At 37.0% G+C, this 17852-nt stretch overlaps 1 protein-coding gene across 1 annotated transcript; it reads left to right on the plus strand.

The window, feature by feature from the left end:
* The first annotated feature begins 8180 nt into the window (after positions 1-8180).
* On the plus strand, positions 8181-13131 carry LOC139712293 (nuclear cap-binding protein subunit 2-like). Its single transcript, XM_071624131.1, has 4 exons — positions 8181-8276; positions 11050-11231; positions 11750-11888; positions 12669-13131. The coding sequence occupies exons 1-4, from the start codon at positions 8217-8219 to the stop codon at positions 12777-12779; spliced, it is 492 nt and encodes a 163-aa protein (XP_071480232.1). The 5' UTR covers positions 8181-8216; the 3' UTR covers positions 12780-13131.
* The last annotated feature ends 4721 nt before the right edge of the window (positions 13132-17852 follow it).

The raw sequence follows: 17852 nt of genomic DNA on the forward strand, positions 1-17852 counted from the left end.
CCTGGATACTTTGTTAATGAGTCGTAGAATATATTGTATATAACATGCATTTCTTACAACACAGCATAGAATGTAAGTAACCTGCAAATCCTTCTTGTACTCTATCTGCTTCCACCTGTGAACCAGGGCGCAAGGATTGTGCAAGATTGCTGTGGCTTTGGCTATAGACTACCTTATCCGATTTCAAAAGGTAAGTCTACATGACTATAAGGTTTGTTCAAATATGATGCGACAAACCCCCTGACATTTTTAGTGTTCAGATATGGTGCGCCGAACCACGCCACTTTCATTATGTTTATGAATGCACATGACTCAAAAAAAAAAAAATAAGATAAAGATAAACTCATGACATTGTATCTTCACTTACTTTTGAGCTTGATTGCACCATAACTTCTTGCCACTGTGTGGCAAAATATATTCCTCTTGCCTCAGTGTTTTTGTTTTGTTTTGTTGCATTTTGATCTGTTTATTTGTTTTTTACCATCTCATATCGCATTGATTTGTGCACTAAAATGTTGCCGGAGTTTGACTCATCATATCTGAACAAGCCTTTATGAGTCATTTTGGACAGGCAATTAGAACTCACAGTACTTTGGTATTCTGAAAATGAAATTGATTTTTACGAGTTTAATTGATTTTGCATTTTCTACTTTCTATGATCTGTTTTTGTATTAGAAAAGAAATTAGAGGTCAAGGGAAATTTTCTGGGGTTTTTTTTTGTGTTGTTGGACTATGTAATTTATTAAGATCACTTGCTTTTCCATGTTTCACAGGTTAACTTTTTTTTTTGGATGTTGTGAATATTTTTGCGCACTTGCCTTTGTCAGGGTTATGTCCTGATGTCGACGAGAACTTTACTCATGAATGCTTCAAAGTCGATCCTTGAACTTTAAAGATTGTCTTCCCCATATGTAGGCTGAAATTTTGAAGTTGCTTTTTGATCAGTCACGAATAAGAGAAAAGTGATAAATTTCAAAGCTTCTTTAAGAAAAAAATAGGTATAAGTGAGTTTTAATTGTGAAATTATAGTGATCTTTAAGTAAAATGGAATAAGATCCATTTATTATCCTCTGCCAAGAAGTGGTGCCTGAATTGTTATGGTTTTGAGTAGTCCATCCCTCCGTGTGTGTGATAGCTTGAAATCTGTTAAAATAATCATAAATGTGAATAAAATGTGTTAAGCCTATGTATGACTGAGTCTATCAAATTGCATTATGGAATCGAAATAAAGGTCACAGTCAAATTTGTCTAGTTTTTCTTTGTAATAGATTCATACAATGTCTGTTTGTTTTTCATTGTTTCCTTACATTTTCAGCCTGATGCTAGTTTTGATCACCACTTGAAGAGGGAAAGCAGAAGAAGATGCAGCTCTTGATGCAGCTTGCTTGCTTGAAGATCAGAAGATGCAGCTTGCTTGACAGAGGACGTCAGAAGGATAACATACATGTGTACCAATATTACTTCATTGTTGACCACTTGGTACTACCCTGCCCTGGTGATATCATTCAGAGTGCCTTCGACACATTGTTCAAAGCACATTAAATATGTGTTTTGTCTACGGTATGCAAAACCTCTCATCAACCTTTGGACATTTGGAATTACCCCGAGTTCGTGAACCGAGATCTAAACTTTCAAATAGATAATGAAGTGATGTATTCTTTAGGAGTTCCCACTGAAACTGCTTTTTTTCACTGTTTGCCATACGAACATGGACTGAGTGATGGACAAACAATAAATTTCGCCCAGGGGGCCTGTGTACGGACATAATTTGATTCGTTCAATGGTTTTAGAAGATACTTGAAGAATCATCATTGTGACAATGAAACTGTGAAGATACTCCAAGTCCAGTTCTATGGAGGAACCGAGATAGAGACTGATGATACAAGTTGTATACAGTTGATGAAGCAGTACTCTCCATTAGTCGATGACAGTTTTTGATGAGGAGGTGATTACCTTTAGTCAAGAGGACATTGAACAACGACCTTGTAATTTTTACATGTCCTAGTTTACATGTGTCAGTATGGAGTAATGCATTACCATGGTAACATCAAATTTTCATAAAGATTACAAATACAGAATGTGGATCAAGCTACTCAATTTTAAATCAATTCTGTTGAAATTCGATTGTCCAGAAATCTGTTGCCATGGCAATTGCAGTTTTTAAACAAATCATACAAAATTGTGTGGATCACGCTGCTCTCTTAGTTTCTTTTTTTTTTAGCATTTAAATTTGAATTTGATACATATGGTCACTATGATAATATGTTATCGTGCAAGACACTTTTTGTGGGGGTCATAAATCCGTTTCCATGGCAACAGCATCTTCATACAAATCATCCACAAGTACGATGTGGATTCAGCTAACTTCCTCAGATTTTGAGCATTTGACTTTAAATTTGGCACATGTGACCACTGTATTATGTACCTGTGCAAATTTTATTTTTCGTCATTGTCAAATAGTATGTTGTCAAGTTAATGGTATTTTGTAATGAGAATCGTATAAACTACAAGTGGATTGAGCTTACTCTCTCAATTTTTAGCAATAACCTTGAGATATGACACCTATATATTGTGACAAGATAAATTCTAGATGTGCAAAACACTTTTCTCGTCAATGTTAAACCATGCGTTGCCATGCTAACTTATTTTTTTTTTTTAATACAAAGCAATCGAAGATATTGTGATTGACTCATAACTCCCTCATGTTTTAGGCATTTGACTTGAAATTTGGCACGTGACCACTGTAGTGCGCTAATGTGCAAATGTCATCTTTTGTATCGGTCAAAGAAAGTGTTATCATGGCAGTGACATTTTCAAATTAAAAACTTACACAACAGTTGATTATGCAATCTCCCTCAGTTTCTGAGCATCTGGCCTGAAATATTGAACAGAGTGCTAATGTAATGGCAACCATCTTTTAAAATGAAAATCAAACAAAAAATACTGTGAATTGGGTGAGCTCCCTCAGTTTTCTAGCATTTGACTTGAGGTTTCGCTCATGTAACCAGTGTAATCTTAAAATGAGTCGCACACTGATCTCACTGTTGAGTAATCTTGCTTTGGTAACAACTTTTGTTACATTGTACTTTTTTTTTTCAACAAAAGGCATACAAGAATATCATGAATTGAGCTAACTCTCTAAGTTTTAGGTGGGGGTATCAATTACATCCAGTTCGAGTTGAAAATATTGGCCCAAGAAGGCCTTATGTGTGTCATTTGAATATTCAAATGATCCGAATTTCACATGCTTGTATCATCACTTGCAATAGCATTGATCAAAAGAAAGAGTACAATCTTTTTTTTTTATGTATAACATTTTACAACCAGACTGGATGATCTATGTTGAATATTTGAATTACACAGCTGAGTAGGCAATTCAATTTGAACATTTGAATGATAGAGCCAAGAAGATATAATACTAGTATCAATTTCATTTGAAAATTCAACTTGATAGTGCCAAGAAGGCCAAAGGTATTCAGAGTGAGTATTTAAATTTGATATTTTAGCCTACAATAGCCATAATGTATCTCATTTGCATAGATAATCAAAGAACCAACTGACAGGGTCAAAGGTATTCCATTTTGATACTTATATTGTAGAGATGAGGCTTTCATTACATGTAATAGAATTATTGTGTTTTGTTGTGACAGACAGAATTTATTAAATATTTTGATCAACCTAGTAGCACGTGACTGTCTTTCACCTACTTACATTACTGTGTTATTTTGTGCGATTGAATGTGGAGAGTGTGAAATGATGTCGAGGTATCGACACTTCAAATTGTTAATAAGTTGGCATCACTTGGAATTTATTTCTCACCCTGAAGCGTTGAATCAACACTTCTGTGGTGTCAAATAAACACCAAATAATGCAAACTTATAACACTTTGAAGTGTTAGAATAACACCATGACAGGTGTTGGGGTATAGATTCTAACAACAAATAGTGTTGAAGTTACACCGTCATTGGTGTTAAAGGGTGTCAAAAGAACACCAAAGTGGTGTCAACTTATCAATAATCTAAGCAACACCAAAGCTAGTGTTGGTATATTTTAACACCACGGGTGTTGAACTTACACCATAACTGGTGTTGGGATGTCAAATGAACACCATTATGGTGTCAACTTCTTAACACTCTCTTAAGTGTTGAAAAAACACCGAGGCTGGTGTTGGTATATTTTTACACCCTTTAACACCCATGGGTGTTGGATATTTTAACACCAGAGACGGTGTTACTTCAACACCAGATGGTGTGGTCCTTTATTGAAGTTCGGCCGGTGTTAGATTCAACACCAGTGGTGTTAAATCTAACACCACTGTTTTTGCAGTGTAGCACCTTCAACATGTTCAAACAAAGTTTTTAAACTTGGTGTAAACCCATGTGCATAATGAACGAAGAGTAATGGACCAGTGCCATCACACTTGTGTGACTATCCATTCAAGATTTTGGAATTAATTAAAGCGTTCATATAGGATGCCATGGGTTTTGTTAAGGGGATTCATTGGTAGTTTGATATAGGAATCACTGTCTTTCCCCCCAAAGTTTGATTTAGCTTAGAAGACTTTGTAAGCGATCATCAGTGATTTTATCGATAATCTTGACCTCATTCAATTTAATTCAAAATAATCATAATTAATAACTTGATTAAGGGTCATTTTGCTTGTACAAAAATCACTTCTTGACATTATTGTTAACAAACAAATCAAGAAAAAAAAACACACACAATGGTTTTGAATAAAAAACAATGACGAAAACAAACCAACTGCAAGACAGGACGACATTCAATAACATAGAATTATCAGTAGGCCTATATGCTTTGACGACAGAGGGCTGCATCACATTGAATTATCTATCCCTTCTCTGAAAACTGTCATTGTTTTAGCAGCTCGTAGGCCTATTGTAGCTCAACTTTCTTACAAATACGTTCATTTTAATACACAGCTATACATGGAAGCAGCTCGAGAAGAAAACATGAATATAATCAAATCGCCAGTGCATCTTGTCTTCGGTAATTGGCTTGTCTGCGCTCCATGATTATATTTTCCACCCCAACCTCCAGACTCCGTTTCCTTCCCTTTCGTTTGTCTTCATGTTTTCTTTAAGGGCGTCCTACTTTTCTTCCATACTTATAGATAAAAAATAGTACCATGCATATGAGGGCTGCCATAATACAGCGACTGTTGTCAATTCAATTCAATTCAATGTTTTATTTCATTTTTCGACAAAAAAGATATGAACATCACTTTTTTGATAACAGAAATTAAGGTGCGTAAAGTATAACATGAAAGAATGTATATACAATGATTGTACCACCTTCGAGCTATAACTCAAGTGACTAGAAGTAATTATACAGTATGCAAAATTCGAAAAATGGAGGGACCCACTAAAAAGACAAAGCTTGTAGACTGTGGGCCCCTCAGAGGAAAAACATCAGTTGAGAAAAAAAGTAATAGTCTGGAAGCCCACTAGAAAGATAGATCAACAAAAGCAGACAGATATACAAACAAATAAACATGAAATGAGACTGGAGTAGGCGTAACAATACAGTGGAGAGTTGACTATGAGACGAGACAAAATGAGGCAAAGCTAACATAATAGAAAAGAACAGAACAGACAAAAACGTTCTACAGACAGCGATCTCGTAAGAAGTATGTCGAGAAGGTGAGAAAAAGTGACGCAAGAAAGAACAGGGCAATAGACATGCCTATGATCGGAGAAATATCGTAGCATTATATGAATGTAGTATACAAGAGCTAGAGTATACTTGGCAATCAATATGTGAAAACGTAGGTTCTCAGAAAAGAAGTTATAACAGCTGGTTAATTCTATTCAGTAGAATAAGGTTGCAACAAAGAAACTTTCAATTTCCTCTTAAATAAATATATTCATTCATTCTTAGCACGTGGCCAATCTATTTCCATCTCCTGCGTGACTTCAGTGATCCGTGTCGTATCGGTTTTCTTGAATATGTCATCATTGGAAATTATGACATATATGGCCATCTGACTTTAAAGGAAACCAAAACCCAATGAGAAATGTGGATTGAGTGAAAGCAGCAACGTAGAACACATCAGTGAAAGCTTGAAGAAATGCTTTTATGGCATGATGGCATAAACTCAGGTAGTCTCCTCATCCAGCGGTTCCACCACCAAAACTTTAACATTTCATAACTTTTGCATCTATTATCCGATTTTCCTCAAACTTTCACTCATGTGTTCTACTAATGTTGCTGCTTTCACTCAATCCACATTAATGTTCTCTGTGGATTTTGTTTTCCTTTAGATTCTCCTCATAAATTTGGACTGAAATATGACCATCCTCATGACTTGTCATCACTTTCATTAATTTTCCTTGTCTCGCATCCATATAAAAGAACCGACATGTGATTTGATTAGATAGCTTGGTTCTTAGAGCAAACTTTGTAGAATGCCAAATTTTCTTGAGCTTGATGAAAAACATCCTTGCTTTTTGAATTGTATAGCTTTTATCATCTTCCACTCCATCTTGTGTTTGCTTACTTTGGCGCCTAGATAGGTGAACTGATCTACTTCGTTTAATTACTGCCCACCTATGAATATACTGCTGCTATATTTACTGTATTCTCAGTACCCCTGTCTGTTTTCTTCTTTTTAAAAATCAATAATGAGCCCAGTTTGGGCTGCAAACTTATTTAGTTTTGATTAAACTTTGGACTGCGTAATGTTGAATGTTTGATGAGAAAAGAGCAATGTAATCAGCAAATCTCTGAATCTTCTAACTTTTACATAAATTTACCCCGGATCATGGCATTATTTTCCTCTGTATAGTATACCAGTCCATTGCACAATATGAAAGATGAAACTGGACATGACGTCACCTTGCATGACTCACGTCTTCATCTTGAACCATTCGCTCAGAACCTTCTCCTTGACAGCAAATTCACTGTATTCGTTTAAGATTTTATCATTTCGATTACCTTTGGTGGTTATAGCTGGCCAATACATTCCACATGCTCTCCTATCCATTCTACAGCTTGTTCTTGCAGCAAATCATTAGAGGAATTTTTTTGATAAAAAATAAAAGAGTGTCACTTTGGTGGTTTCACTTTCTGTTATCTTAAAGACCCTGATTTTCAAGTTGATTTAAAAAAGGATATCTAAATGAACAATGCAACGCACAGAGAAAAAAAAAACAACAACAAGAGTATGTTTCTTCTCAAGCGATTTCGCCAATCACATCTCATAGGCCCTATACATCTCTCATATTATGTATTCACTCCTTGCAGAAGGTGCACTGTACTCCATTATGTTCGCGTAGGCCCGTGCCTGAAACCGCCATTCATTAAATCATTCTCTGTAACTATTTTCATGATATGTCAACTACAGTGTATTGTCATTTATAATATTTACAGTGTAGGCCCTATGTTTGTAATTCTCTTCCATGCCCCTTGAGGAGCCATTTAAGAAATAATATTCATTCATTAAAATACATTCATTCATTCATTCATCCATTCATTCATTCATTCATTCATTTCATTTCATTTATTTTTCCCATCTCCAACAGAACTTGTAAATACATTTTGCTTTCCACATAAAATATAAGTAGGTCCTACATATATGTCAGTATTACAAATAATGATAAATGGAATTGGATATACAAATGACAGGGTGAAAAAGAAAAAGCACAAAAAAACATCGGAAGTTAGGAAAATGCAGGAGATGGGGAGGAATGCTGAAGAAGCAATTCAAAGCTTGTAGGGTGCATCCCCCCCCCCCGCCCGCGTCCCAACATTTAGTAATTTTCATTCATTCATTCATTCACCCGCGCCAGTATTTCTTCCTTGACGCGTTCCTATAACAAAAGAAGAAGAAGAAGAAGAAGAAGAAGAAGAAGAAGAAGAAGAAGAAGAAGAAGAAGAAGAAGAATTAAGAAGAAGAAGAAGAAGAAGAAGAAGAAGAAGAAGAAGAAGAAGAAGAAGAAGGAGGAGGAGGAGGAGGAGGAGGAGGAGGAGGAGGAGGAGGAAGAAGAAGAAAGAAAGAAGGAGAAGTACAACATATAATACTAGTAATCGCTAAAAGTGGAACGCTTGTTGGGAACGCTTTTTGGTACGATGGGACGCCGTGCGTGCATCCTACGAAGTAATGTACAAAATAGCTCTCTTTTGTATTCATCTCTCCGGATCCGTGTGCTCACGGATCACCGTGCGTTCCTACAACGTACCCGACAAGACCAAGAAAAATGGCGACCAAAACGGATCGTATGGCTGAGCTCAGCTCATACAGAGACCAACATTTTAGGGTAAGTGTGTTGTTACATTAAGAAGATTTTGTCTCTTATATTTTGTATAATTTAAGGAGTTTTGTATCCCTTCCTGATGGACCTTTATGGAGTGAGAGCCAGCCCCGTGTCTCCGTCATTGTATTTTCTATAAAATAACTTTACTGTGGTCCCACCCGCTAGTAATCATGTCCCCCAAATTTCTTCTTCTTCTTAAGAATATTTGAACTGTACCAATGTTTGTTAATACATTGCAATTTTTATCATTTATCATTTTGCGTGTTGAATGATGGGTAGCTATCAACAATTTTTAACTTACTGTAAAAATCTAGGATTAACGTTTCATGCTACATATAGAAAATAGTCTAGACTAGACTAGAAGCTAATTATGATCTTGAATCTACACATTATTATTAGCCTGACCAGAGTCCAGACGTTTTAACCTGTGCCCTGTTGCATAAAATCCTTACCGCTGGACTTACCGCTCCTTTCTAGTGGTAAGTCTTCAAATTAGTGGTAAATTTTATAATCCTTGATGCTGATTGGCTGTGACACCTAATTTTGACAGTAGTTACTATTGAAATTCAACGGTAAGTTTTATGCAACGGGCCACTGGTTAGTACGCTGTCGCTACTTTATACAGCGACTGGCTGGGCTGTGTATTCTTACACAACCATACTAACGTTAGATCTAACAGTTACACAGTCGGTATTGGTAGATCACTAGCTGTAAAATAAAAATAAATATCAATGTTTGTAGATCTAGTCCTATAACCACTTTACGTGTTGGATAATTGACAGCTGGTATCATTGACATTAGCTATACTTTTAACTTAATATGTTACTTATCAGAAAAATCCCTAGAGGATCAACGTTTCATGTATCTATACTACAGCCACCACAGTAGTCCGACCAAAACAGCAACAGGGCCGTGTATCTAGAGTCGCTAGACTCTAGTTTTATAGCCACAGGAGAATTTGAATTGTCAATTGAGAAGGTTGAACTTTAAAAAAAGAATATTTACCAGTAAATTTAATACTCATCCTTTTGTTGTTGTTGTTTTTTTACTACAAGTACCGTAGTTATGGGTAAACTTGGCCTAGCGGGTAAAGTCGGCCCCCAGCGCGCACAGTACAACTACTTGTAATGTGCGTGCTGGGGGCTGACTTTACCCGCTAGGCCAAGTTTACCCATAACTACGGTAGTCTACCAGTGTATTTTCAGTTACATGACTTAGCAATGCAATGAATGAGTGTACTACTAGACACCCTAAGTACTACTTAAACTCAAGCCACCCATGATTCCACCATAACAGTTAACACTGTCCAAAATTCGACTGCCAGCTAAAATTACATTTACATGTACATGTACTGTAGAAACCTATTTTTGTGTATGGTCGAACCTTTGGCACAGGAGGTCGAACCTTGGTGCTGGTGCCATAGCCTAGTACTACAGTGGAAACTCGATATAACGAGATGGTCGGGACTGAGTCGTTTTCCTCGTTATACATGTAGCCGATATCTCGTTATATCAGTAGGCATAAAAGAGAGCATAACATAAAGACATTAATTTCCACATGTGGGACTACCCATCATATTTCAATCAATACTGATAACTTGATATTGCGTGTGAGGGAATTACTCGCCTTTATGGGTAAGAAGATGTTTTTCACCAATGAAATCCAATATCAAGAATGTGTTTCTTATTAATTGTAGGTGTTTGAATTTGTAAATTTATATAGCTTGCGATTGTGTCAAGATTGTCTGTGGATTGGTACACATGTATGTGGTTAAAGTATGGGTGTGTGTTGTGTGGAAAGATTGAATATGGTCTGCACAATGCTGTGTGTGTATGTGACACATTCTGTATGTATTGTACATAATGACTGCGTGTGTGTGAAGATGGGGATTTCCCTACGTAGAAAGCCAATCACAGCATCAGATTGCCTCACACCTGCTAAACGTCATGATGATGTCATGTATACATAATATGGCCGTCCCACCACATTTTCTGCATGTATCAGTGTGCGCGCACACACACACATACACGTACAACATGCAGTGCTAGCTGGAGTGCACTGAAGAAAATAATTTTGTGTGTACAAGACAGTTTTTGGCGCATCGAGCTTTACAATCTCTGAAGATGATAGCACAGGCGAAGTAAGGCTTTACCGAAGACATTTTGCTTTACCTCGTTATAACAGGTTTGATTGGCTATGTTTTTCTTTGTTTGGAAGTCACAAAATTTATCTCGTTATAGCAGTTATTTCGTTATAGCCGATCTCGCTATAAGAGTAGCATTTTACATAGACTTGTGCGGAAGGGAATTCTGGACCGGGAAAATTTCCTCGAAATAACCGATATCTCGTTATAGCAGTGTTCGTTATACCGAGTTTCTCATGTACTAGATCTACAAGTAAGGCTTAGCACTTACACTTGTAGCAGTGAAACTGAAGTAACAGATCTCAGAAAATTGGCAAAATGTCAAGGAAATAAACAATCATAATCATGAAAGTTGGTTCGTCCCCTATGGTGAGACTAATTCTATCTGTGCCCCCCACCCACCTACACTCATGTACATCACTGGAAATAAAAATATTTGTATTCTACACAAACAAGAAGGAGATGAAAAGCACGTTCCTACCTTCATAACGAAGCAGAATTACGTCTTGTGCATGGAAGCAATATTTGCTGTTTTCATGATGCACATTTGTCCTGTACTCCTGTGTACTATACATTTCTTTTTTTCATGATTTTAGAAAGTCAACTAACCAACATATCTTTTTTGTTTTGCAGGGTTCTATGCAGGAGCAAGAAAAACGCCTCAAGAAGAGCGCCACCCTGTACATCGGAAATCTGTCATTCTTCACCACAGAGGAGCAGATCTACGAGGTCTTTGCAAAGTGCGGTGACCTCAAACGAGTCGTCATGGGGCTCGACAAGATCAAACGGACGCCCTGTGGCTTTTGTTTCGTGGAGTATCCTTGATTGTCCAGTGTCATCCAGATGTGTTCTCTATTATTCACTATGTAGCAGTCGGCGCTTTTTCAAAGAATCTAATGTTTTAACCCCCTCTCTCTTTTTTATCTAACACAGAGTTATCATTCATTTTTATTGTAGTTTGGCAGCTTAATGAATCCATTAACAACAAAAGAAATAGATTACAACAGAGCAGAATTTCATGCATCTCATATTTCATGTGTTAGCTCTAAACCCATGCACTCCTTGATTGTGACTAAGAATTACAGGCAAGCAAACATATCTCGTGCAAGTCACTGGTGAAATGTTTGTTTGAACAATAAAAAGAAATGACAAACCTGGAAACAGTCTTTCCCGGAGTTCTTCCCAAAATATTTCTCAATTATTTATGGTAAAGAAATGAGAAAGATTCGTCAGAATATAATGGGGTGAATTTCTGGAGGTATCATGGGATAACAGTCCGGTAGTGTGTACATAGACAACTTCATTCATAATCCTTGACCCCCTGACTTGCAAGGTATTACCATCGTGAAGATGCCAGCAATGCCATGAGGTATGTCAGCGGCACCCGCCTGGACGACCGGATCATCCGTACAGACTGGGATGTGGGCTTCTCAGAAGGTCGCCAGTATGGCAGAGGCAAAAGTGGAGGGCAGGTGAGATGAGAAACAAGTCAAGTGAAGATCACACATCAACCAAGTTTCTTGAGGTCATACAGTGCAGTCCTGTTATTTTATAACAAACTCGGTTATAACAAAAATTCCATTATAAATGTGTTTGTTGTAAGATATCAGAACTCAAAAGTGTTATCTGTATATTCGTATTAATTGTGGTGTCAATACCATGCACAGCGCAACACACCTTCCATATTTGCGTAAGAAATATGTTGTGAATTTGTTGAAATGGAGACTTGCAGAGGATTCGTGTTTAATTCAGGTATTACACAAGATGATGTTTTGATGTGTTATGAACTGAGTCCTGAGAATTACTATATATAGCTTCACAAATTATCTTGTGATATTTTATGGAAAGGAGAGAGTAGTGCTCATTTTCCAGGAAATCACACTTACATTATGACTGCTTGTCGTACATGTAAAGGAACTCCCCAAGTTTGCCCATAAAAGAAGAAGAAAAAAACCAATTTGTGTCCGCAGATTATAAGTTACAGTCAAATCTGTCTGTAGCAGCATCTTCAATTTACTTTCAAGCCCAGTCTGTAGTTCGATGACTGCATCTAGTGATCCTTGCGCCATTGGGAGTCATTTTCCTACCTCTTGCTCACAAAGATATAACTATTTCAGTAGCTTTACTGATACTTGTAATCAACAGATGTGTTGATCAGCCTTACAGAAAATAAATTGATGAGATCACCTATGGACAAACTGACAAATCAATACTGATTATTCTCACGCTTGATATTTGCTCCCCTAACCAAGGTTCGTGACGAGTATCGCACTGACTACGACGGAGGACGGGGCGGCTACGGCAAGGCTGCCATCAAGCAGCTGTCCCAGAACAAGAAGCGCTACCAGCAGTGGATGAGCTGATGAAGAAGAGAGGAGCCCACGAGATTGGATTCCAAGAGAGACTCTTATTTTGCTTTGATTGACTAGAGAGAAGCATCCCCCTTTCTAAAGAGAAAAGAAACTGAAGTGAACTGGAACTTGCTGAAACCTGCAGTGAGCTATCAGCAGAGAAGGCAGCAAAAGATGATTACTACGTGAAGCCTGTGTTGATGAATGAGGATGAGGAAGGAAAATCGAAATGCAGGTGAAAAGGAATGGTGTAAACTCAGACTTGAGATAAAAAAAGGGCAATGTTCTAGTCCAGAATTCAGTATTGTAAATTGCATTTGTACATATTCTACAAGTATCTGCACCCTTGTTCCCAACATTGTGTCCCAACAGGAGTGTTATTGTGACTTAATTTGCCTGATATCAGCCGAGACTGTTGCATCCAATGGGTACTACTGTCTCCATTGTGAAATTAATTTCATCAGTTGTGTGAATACAGTATGTCAGTGGCAGCCCATTAGCTTTTATGGATTTGAGCTGTTTACCATGCTGGTTGGTGTTATTACGGTAGCCCTTGTGATAAGTTTGGATAATATGAACCTGCCATCATAAAATGTCCATGCTAGTCCACAGTAAATTCAAATCATTCATCCTACTTATTTCAGGACTTTGAGTAGTTGCAGAGACAAATACCGTACTTGAATGAACAAAGCTGGCACAATATCATGTACATGTACATGATCAACACTTACAGTGTACCAAATATGACCTGGCATCACAAAACGAGCAAAAAGTTGCCAGACATTGGGCCGAATGCATAAAACAAGCAATTGCTTGTAAGCAATTGCTTCAAGCAAAAGCACAAGCTCGTCTAGTAAAAGGTGTAGCTCAAGCAATTGCTTAAATACATATGCATAATCTTTTGCTTGTGCACATACCTTTTGCTTGCATTCAGCAAGCAATTGCTTAGGGTTCGAATAATAGCGTCACGCCTGTGCGAACACAAGAACAAAGGCGAGTGTGGCAGCATGCATTTGAAAGGGCATGTGTGTGCGAAACATTTCCTGACATAGCAGAAGAGCTATGAAATGACACTCATTAATGCACACACAGACGCACACACACACAACTATACACACACTCGTATTACTGGCTGATTCCCACCACTGCTTACAATAGCCCGCATCTGCCAGATCGCACGTGGAGACACGTCTCCTTGCTCTCCACCGAAGTGAGACATCCTACCTGTTTTTCATCAAATTTTGCGTGCTAACCACTGGACATTCCCGTTGTTGAAATGAAAAATTTCTTACTCTACTTAAGAGTAATTTCTTGTAGATTTATACCACTCCTTCACAATTGTTGTCTTTCTTCCATGAATATGAAAATGATACTTAAAAGGGAACTTCCCAGATAAGCAAAAGCTCAAGTTCATTTTACAGAGCTTGGAAAATCGTAAGCAATTGCTAGCAAGAACTAGCAAAAGGTATGTTTTATGCATACGTTTTTAAGCAAATGCTTGGTCTCTAAGCAATTGCTTGCGGACAGCAAGCAATTGCTTGTACTTGCTAGCAAGAGCTTCTGCTCGCAAGCAATTGCTTGTTTTTATGCATACGGATTCGAGTAAAAGGCTAGCACAAGCAATTGCTAGCGTTTATGCATCCGGCCCATTAATTTTTAGGTAAGAACAGATACTGAAAGAGCAGATTTTAAGCTTTAAAATGAGGTATAACTATTCAAATGAACTCTGCAAACCTATCTAAATATTGAAAAGAAAGCACATGCTGTAGGAAAGTGTGTATTGAGAAAAGAAGTTGCAAAGTTTAGGGTCTATTGAAGCTCTTAATCTTACTGAGCCGTAGCTGCGCAATGAATGGGACAAAAAACAGGATGTAAAATGCCTTAGCAACAATAATGAAAGGATTATAAGATTAAGCAGAAATTGAGCATGCTCTATTTTCACATTCTATCCATTACAAAAGCAAACTTCCAAAGCAGTAGCATCATCTGTCCATGATTTACCTGAGTTGAAGTGAAGAGTGTGTTAAGGACTTTAAAGAAATGAAATGGGGTCTGTAAGACAAATTTAATCACACTATTCTATGAAAAATTGTTCTAGAAAAACTGCTAAAATTACAATTCCTATACGTTTTATGATACCAAACTTTAGAATCATGTACAAGTAGAATTGCTCTTTTGGAAAATGTTGAAAACTCAAGATTGACTGGGCTGACCCATGTCACGTATTTTGAGTCCTCATGTTGTAAACTCAGAGCGTGGGACTTTTGGTTGGTTTTGTGATGCATGGTCACAAATTTGCTTCAGTCACTTGCTCCATGTGATTTTCAAGTAAATGTACACATGATTCTCCTTTTCAAAGGGATGGTACAGTTCTGGTTTAGATGGGACTTCAGGTTTCCAACTTTCATGTGGTGTGTGTATGTGTGTGAGATAATGAGAAACCTCTCATGAAAGAACATGTAACTCTTATAGGAATTCAGTTTATTTGATGAAAATTGGTCTTAAAATGGCTGAGATATCCAAATAAGTGATCCTCGTAAAATGCAACAGGCCACAACTTTTATTGCTTTGTTTTGCCATGCTTTTGGATGTCTCAGTAATTTCAAAACCGATTTTCATCAAATGAACTTTCAATTGCCCTTAGGATTATATGCTCTTTAACATTTCATAGAGTGATTTCTAAATATCTCACAAACCGTTTAAAGCTAAATCCTCACCTCAACCAGTACTACACCATCCCTTTAAGACTTTCTCTAAGAGTTTCTGATGATACGTTATAATGAATCCACTGAGACGTCATCTTGTATAAGTTGAAATTTTCATATGATTAATATTTTGCGCTGGACCACTTTCAATGACCTTCAGTGGAGTGGTTTATGAATTTGAAGACTAGAGTATTTTCACACATATTTTGATACAAACATGTACTTCTCAAAATATTAATGTGGTGTTATGGTAAAATGCTCATGCTCTCAGTAGTGCATTCTGTGACATATCTTATTTCTCTGTGCAAGAATTGAATGTCTGTGTTCCAAACTTTTTATTTGTGACCTTTCTTATATGTAGTGCAAACTGTTTTGATTTTACCGGTAGCCTTCACTTTTTTATTGTGTCATTTTCATAGCACCAAACATCTCACTGCAATGGTGTAGCAGTGTTCATGACACAATGTATATACATCTCTGTTGGAATCATGGCTGAGCATACACCAAAATACTACACAGGGAGGCTACACCGTGTAGTGAGGGGATCATTCAGTGTCCAGTTTTAGTCTTTATCTATTTTGAAATGTGTGTATTTCTGTGTCATTGTGTATTTATGTCTGGATCCCTGTTGCCACAATGTCAAATAGTACAGTCCAATACTGACAGAATTGCTCAAATAACATGCTACATTTGTTATTCATTGCCTTGTGCCATTCCATGTTTTTTTTTTTTTTACGCTAACTTTTTTGTTTAAATTTGTGGAATGCATGTACAACAACACTCAAGGCTCCTCTGTTTTTTGTGTTTGCGATGCAAATTTAACTCAAGTCCAAAATGTTCGATTTTCTGTATTTGATTATACACATCAGGGATGTATGATTATGATAGAATATGGGAGGGGATTTTACTGGCATATATTTGAGTATTGAAACACACAACTGACTTCTTAATGAAGAGTATTGAGGGTATTATTTACTGGTATGTATGAATATCTGGTAATTTTGCTGCAGGAGTAGGTACACACACATGAATCTCACAAATGCCCAAAATGAGATACCATGTATACATCATAATAAACATGCTACAGACATATCTTTGTGATTGCAAATGTGTCATTCTTTTGATCATTGTGCAGACTTTCAGGTTGTTGATAATAATATTTCTTTTACTCATAGCATTGCAGGAGTATGATGGTACAGTTATTTTTCAAATATATATGAATCTCTCCCTCAGTCTCTCTATCTATATGCATGTATATATACACACATAAGTATATACATATGTATATATAGTTCCTTTTAAAAATACACATTGTACTCAACCTTTTGTACATGAATGTGTTTACTTAGAATGTCTTCACAGATATCTCTCAAATGTTTTGAGCACAGAGTCAGACTTTATAGTCCATGGGCCAGGCCAGATATTGGTACCATCTGAGGTGGCAAAACCTTTTTGGTGTCATTTTGTTTGTCGGGCATAGATATGCTTATCAAGCTATGATAGCATTTCCAAATGAGTAGCTTAGTCATAGTAAATGACTTTTTAACCAAGTTGGTCTCGTTGTTATATCCCTATACTTCTGAATCGAAACTAACCGCTATACAAAGAAGAGCACTGTCTTCTGTAAGTTCCATAGAGCTGTAAAATGCAGCTCTATGGTATGTTCACAGGTGTTCTGTTGTAAACGTGGTGCGCTTTGTCTTTATTCAAGGCAGCGAAGGGAATATCCAAAGGTTATGATGTCCACAGCGCTTAGTCTTTATTCTAGACGGCGAAGGGAATATCCAAAGCGTATGATACAGTGTATATCCTTTTATCTAAAAACAACAACAACAACAAAAGCAATTCCTCGTGAATTTTACCGTATCTTTCAATTATTTATCATTTTCCGGCGAAAACGCTACGGTGATACCACGCCAATGTCGCTTTATTTCCCTCCAACAATATAAGATAATGCAAAAACAATGTACCGGTACACTACGATACATTATAATGAATGATATTGTAAATGAACAGAGTGATTTCTGTTTAAAACTGATGTATTTGTTGATAGGGTAGTATAAAAACAGTATAGATAATCCCTTTTAAGAGGAACTTTAGATATGATAACGGTACATTGGTCTAGATAAAGACTAAGCGCACCGCGTGACAGCTGTGGACATCATAACCCTTTGGATATTCCCTTTGCTGCCTTGAATAAAGACTAAGCGCACCGCGTTTACAACAGAACACCTGTGGACATACAGAAGGCAGTGCTCTTCTTTGTATAGCGGTTTAGTTTCGATTCAGAAGTATAGGGATATAAAAACGAGACCAAATTAGTTAAAAATTCATTTATTATGACTAAGCTACTCATTTGGAAATGCTATCATAGCTTGAT

Source organism: Diadema antillarum, unplaced genomic scaffold (genome assembly GCF_040938485.1).
Source record: "Diadema antillarum isolate AM-2024a unplaced genomic scaffold, OU_Dant_1.0 seq00001787_RagTag, whole genome shotgun sequence".
Classification (NCBI taxonomy): domain Eukaryota; kingdom Metazoa; phylum Echinodermata; class Echinoidea; order Diadematoida; family Diadematidae; genus Diadema; species Diadema antillarum.

Excerpts from the sequence above, each read along its gene's own strand:
- LOC139712293 (XM_071624131.1), top strand. The coding sequence starts at position 8,217 with ATGGCGACCAAAACGGATCGTATGGCTGAGCTCAGCTCATACAGAGAC. Across the intron at positions 8,277-11,049 it reads ACAGAGACCAACATTTTAGG|GGTTCTATGCAGGAGCAAGA; the intron begins GTAAGTGTGTTG and ends TTTGTTTTGCAG. Across the intron at positions 11,232-11,749 it reads TGTGGCTTTTGTTTCGTGGA|GTATTACCATCGTGAAGATG; the intron begins GTATCCTTGATT and ends CTGACTTGCAAG.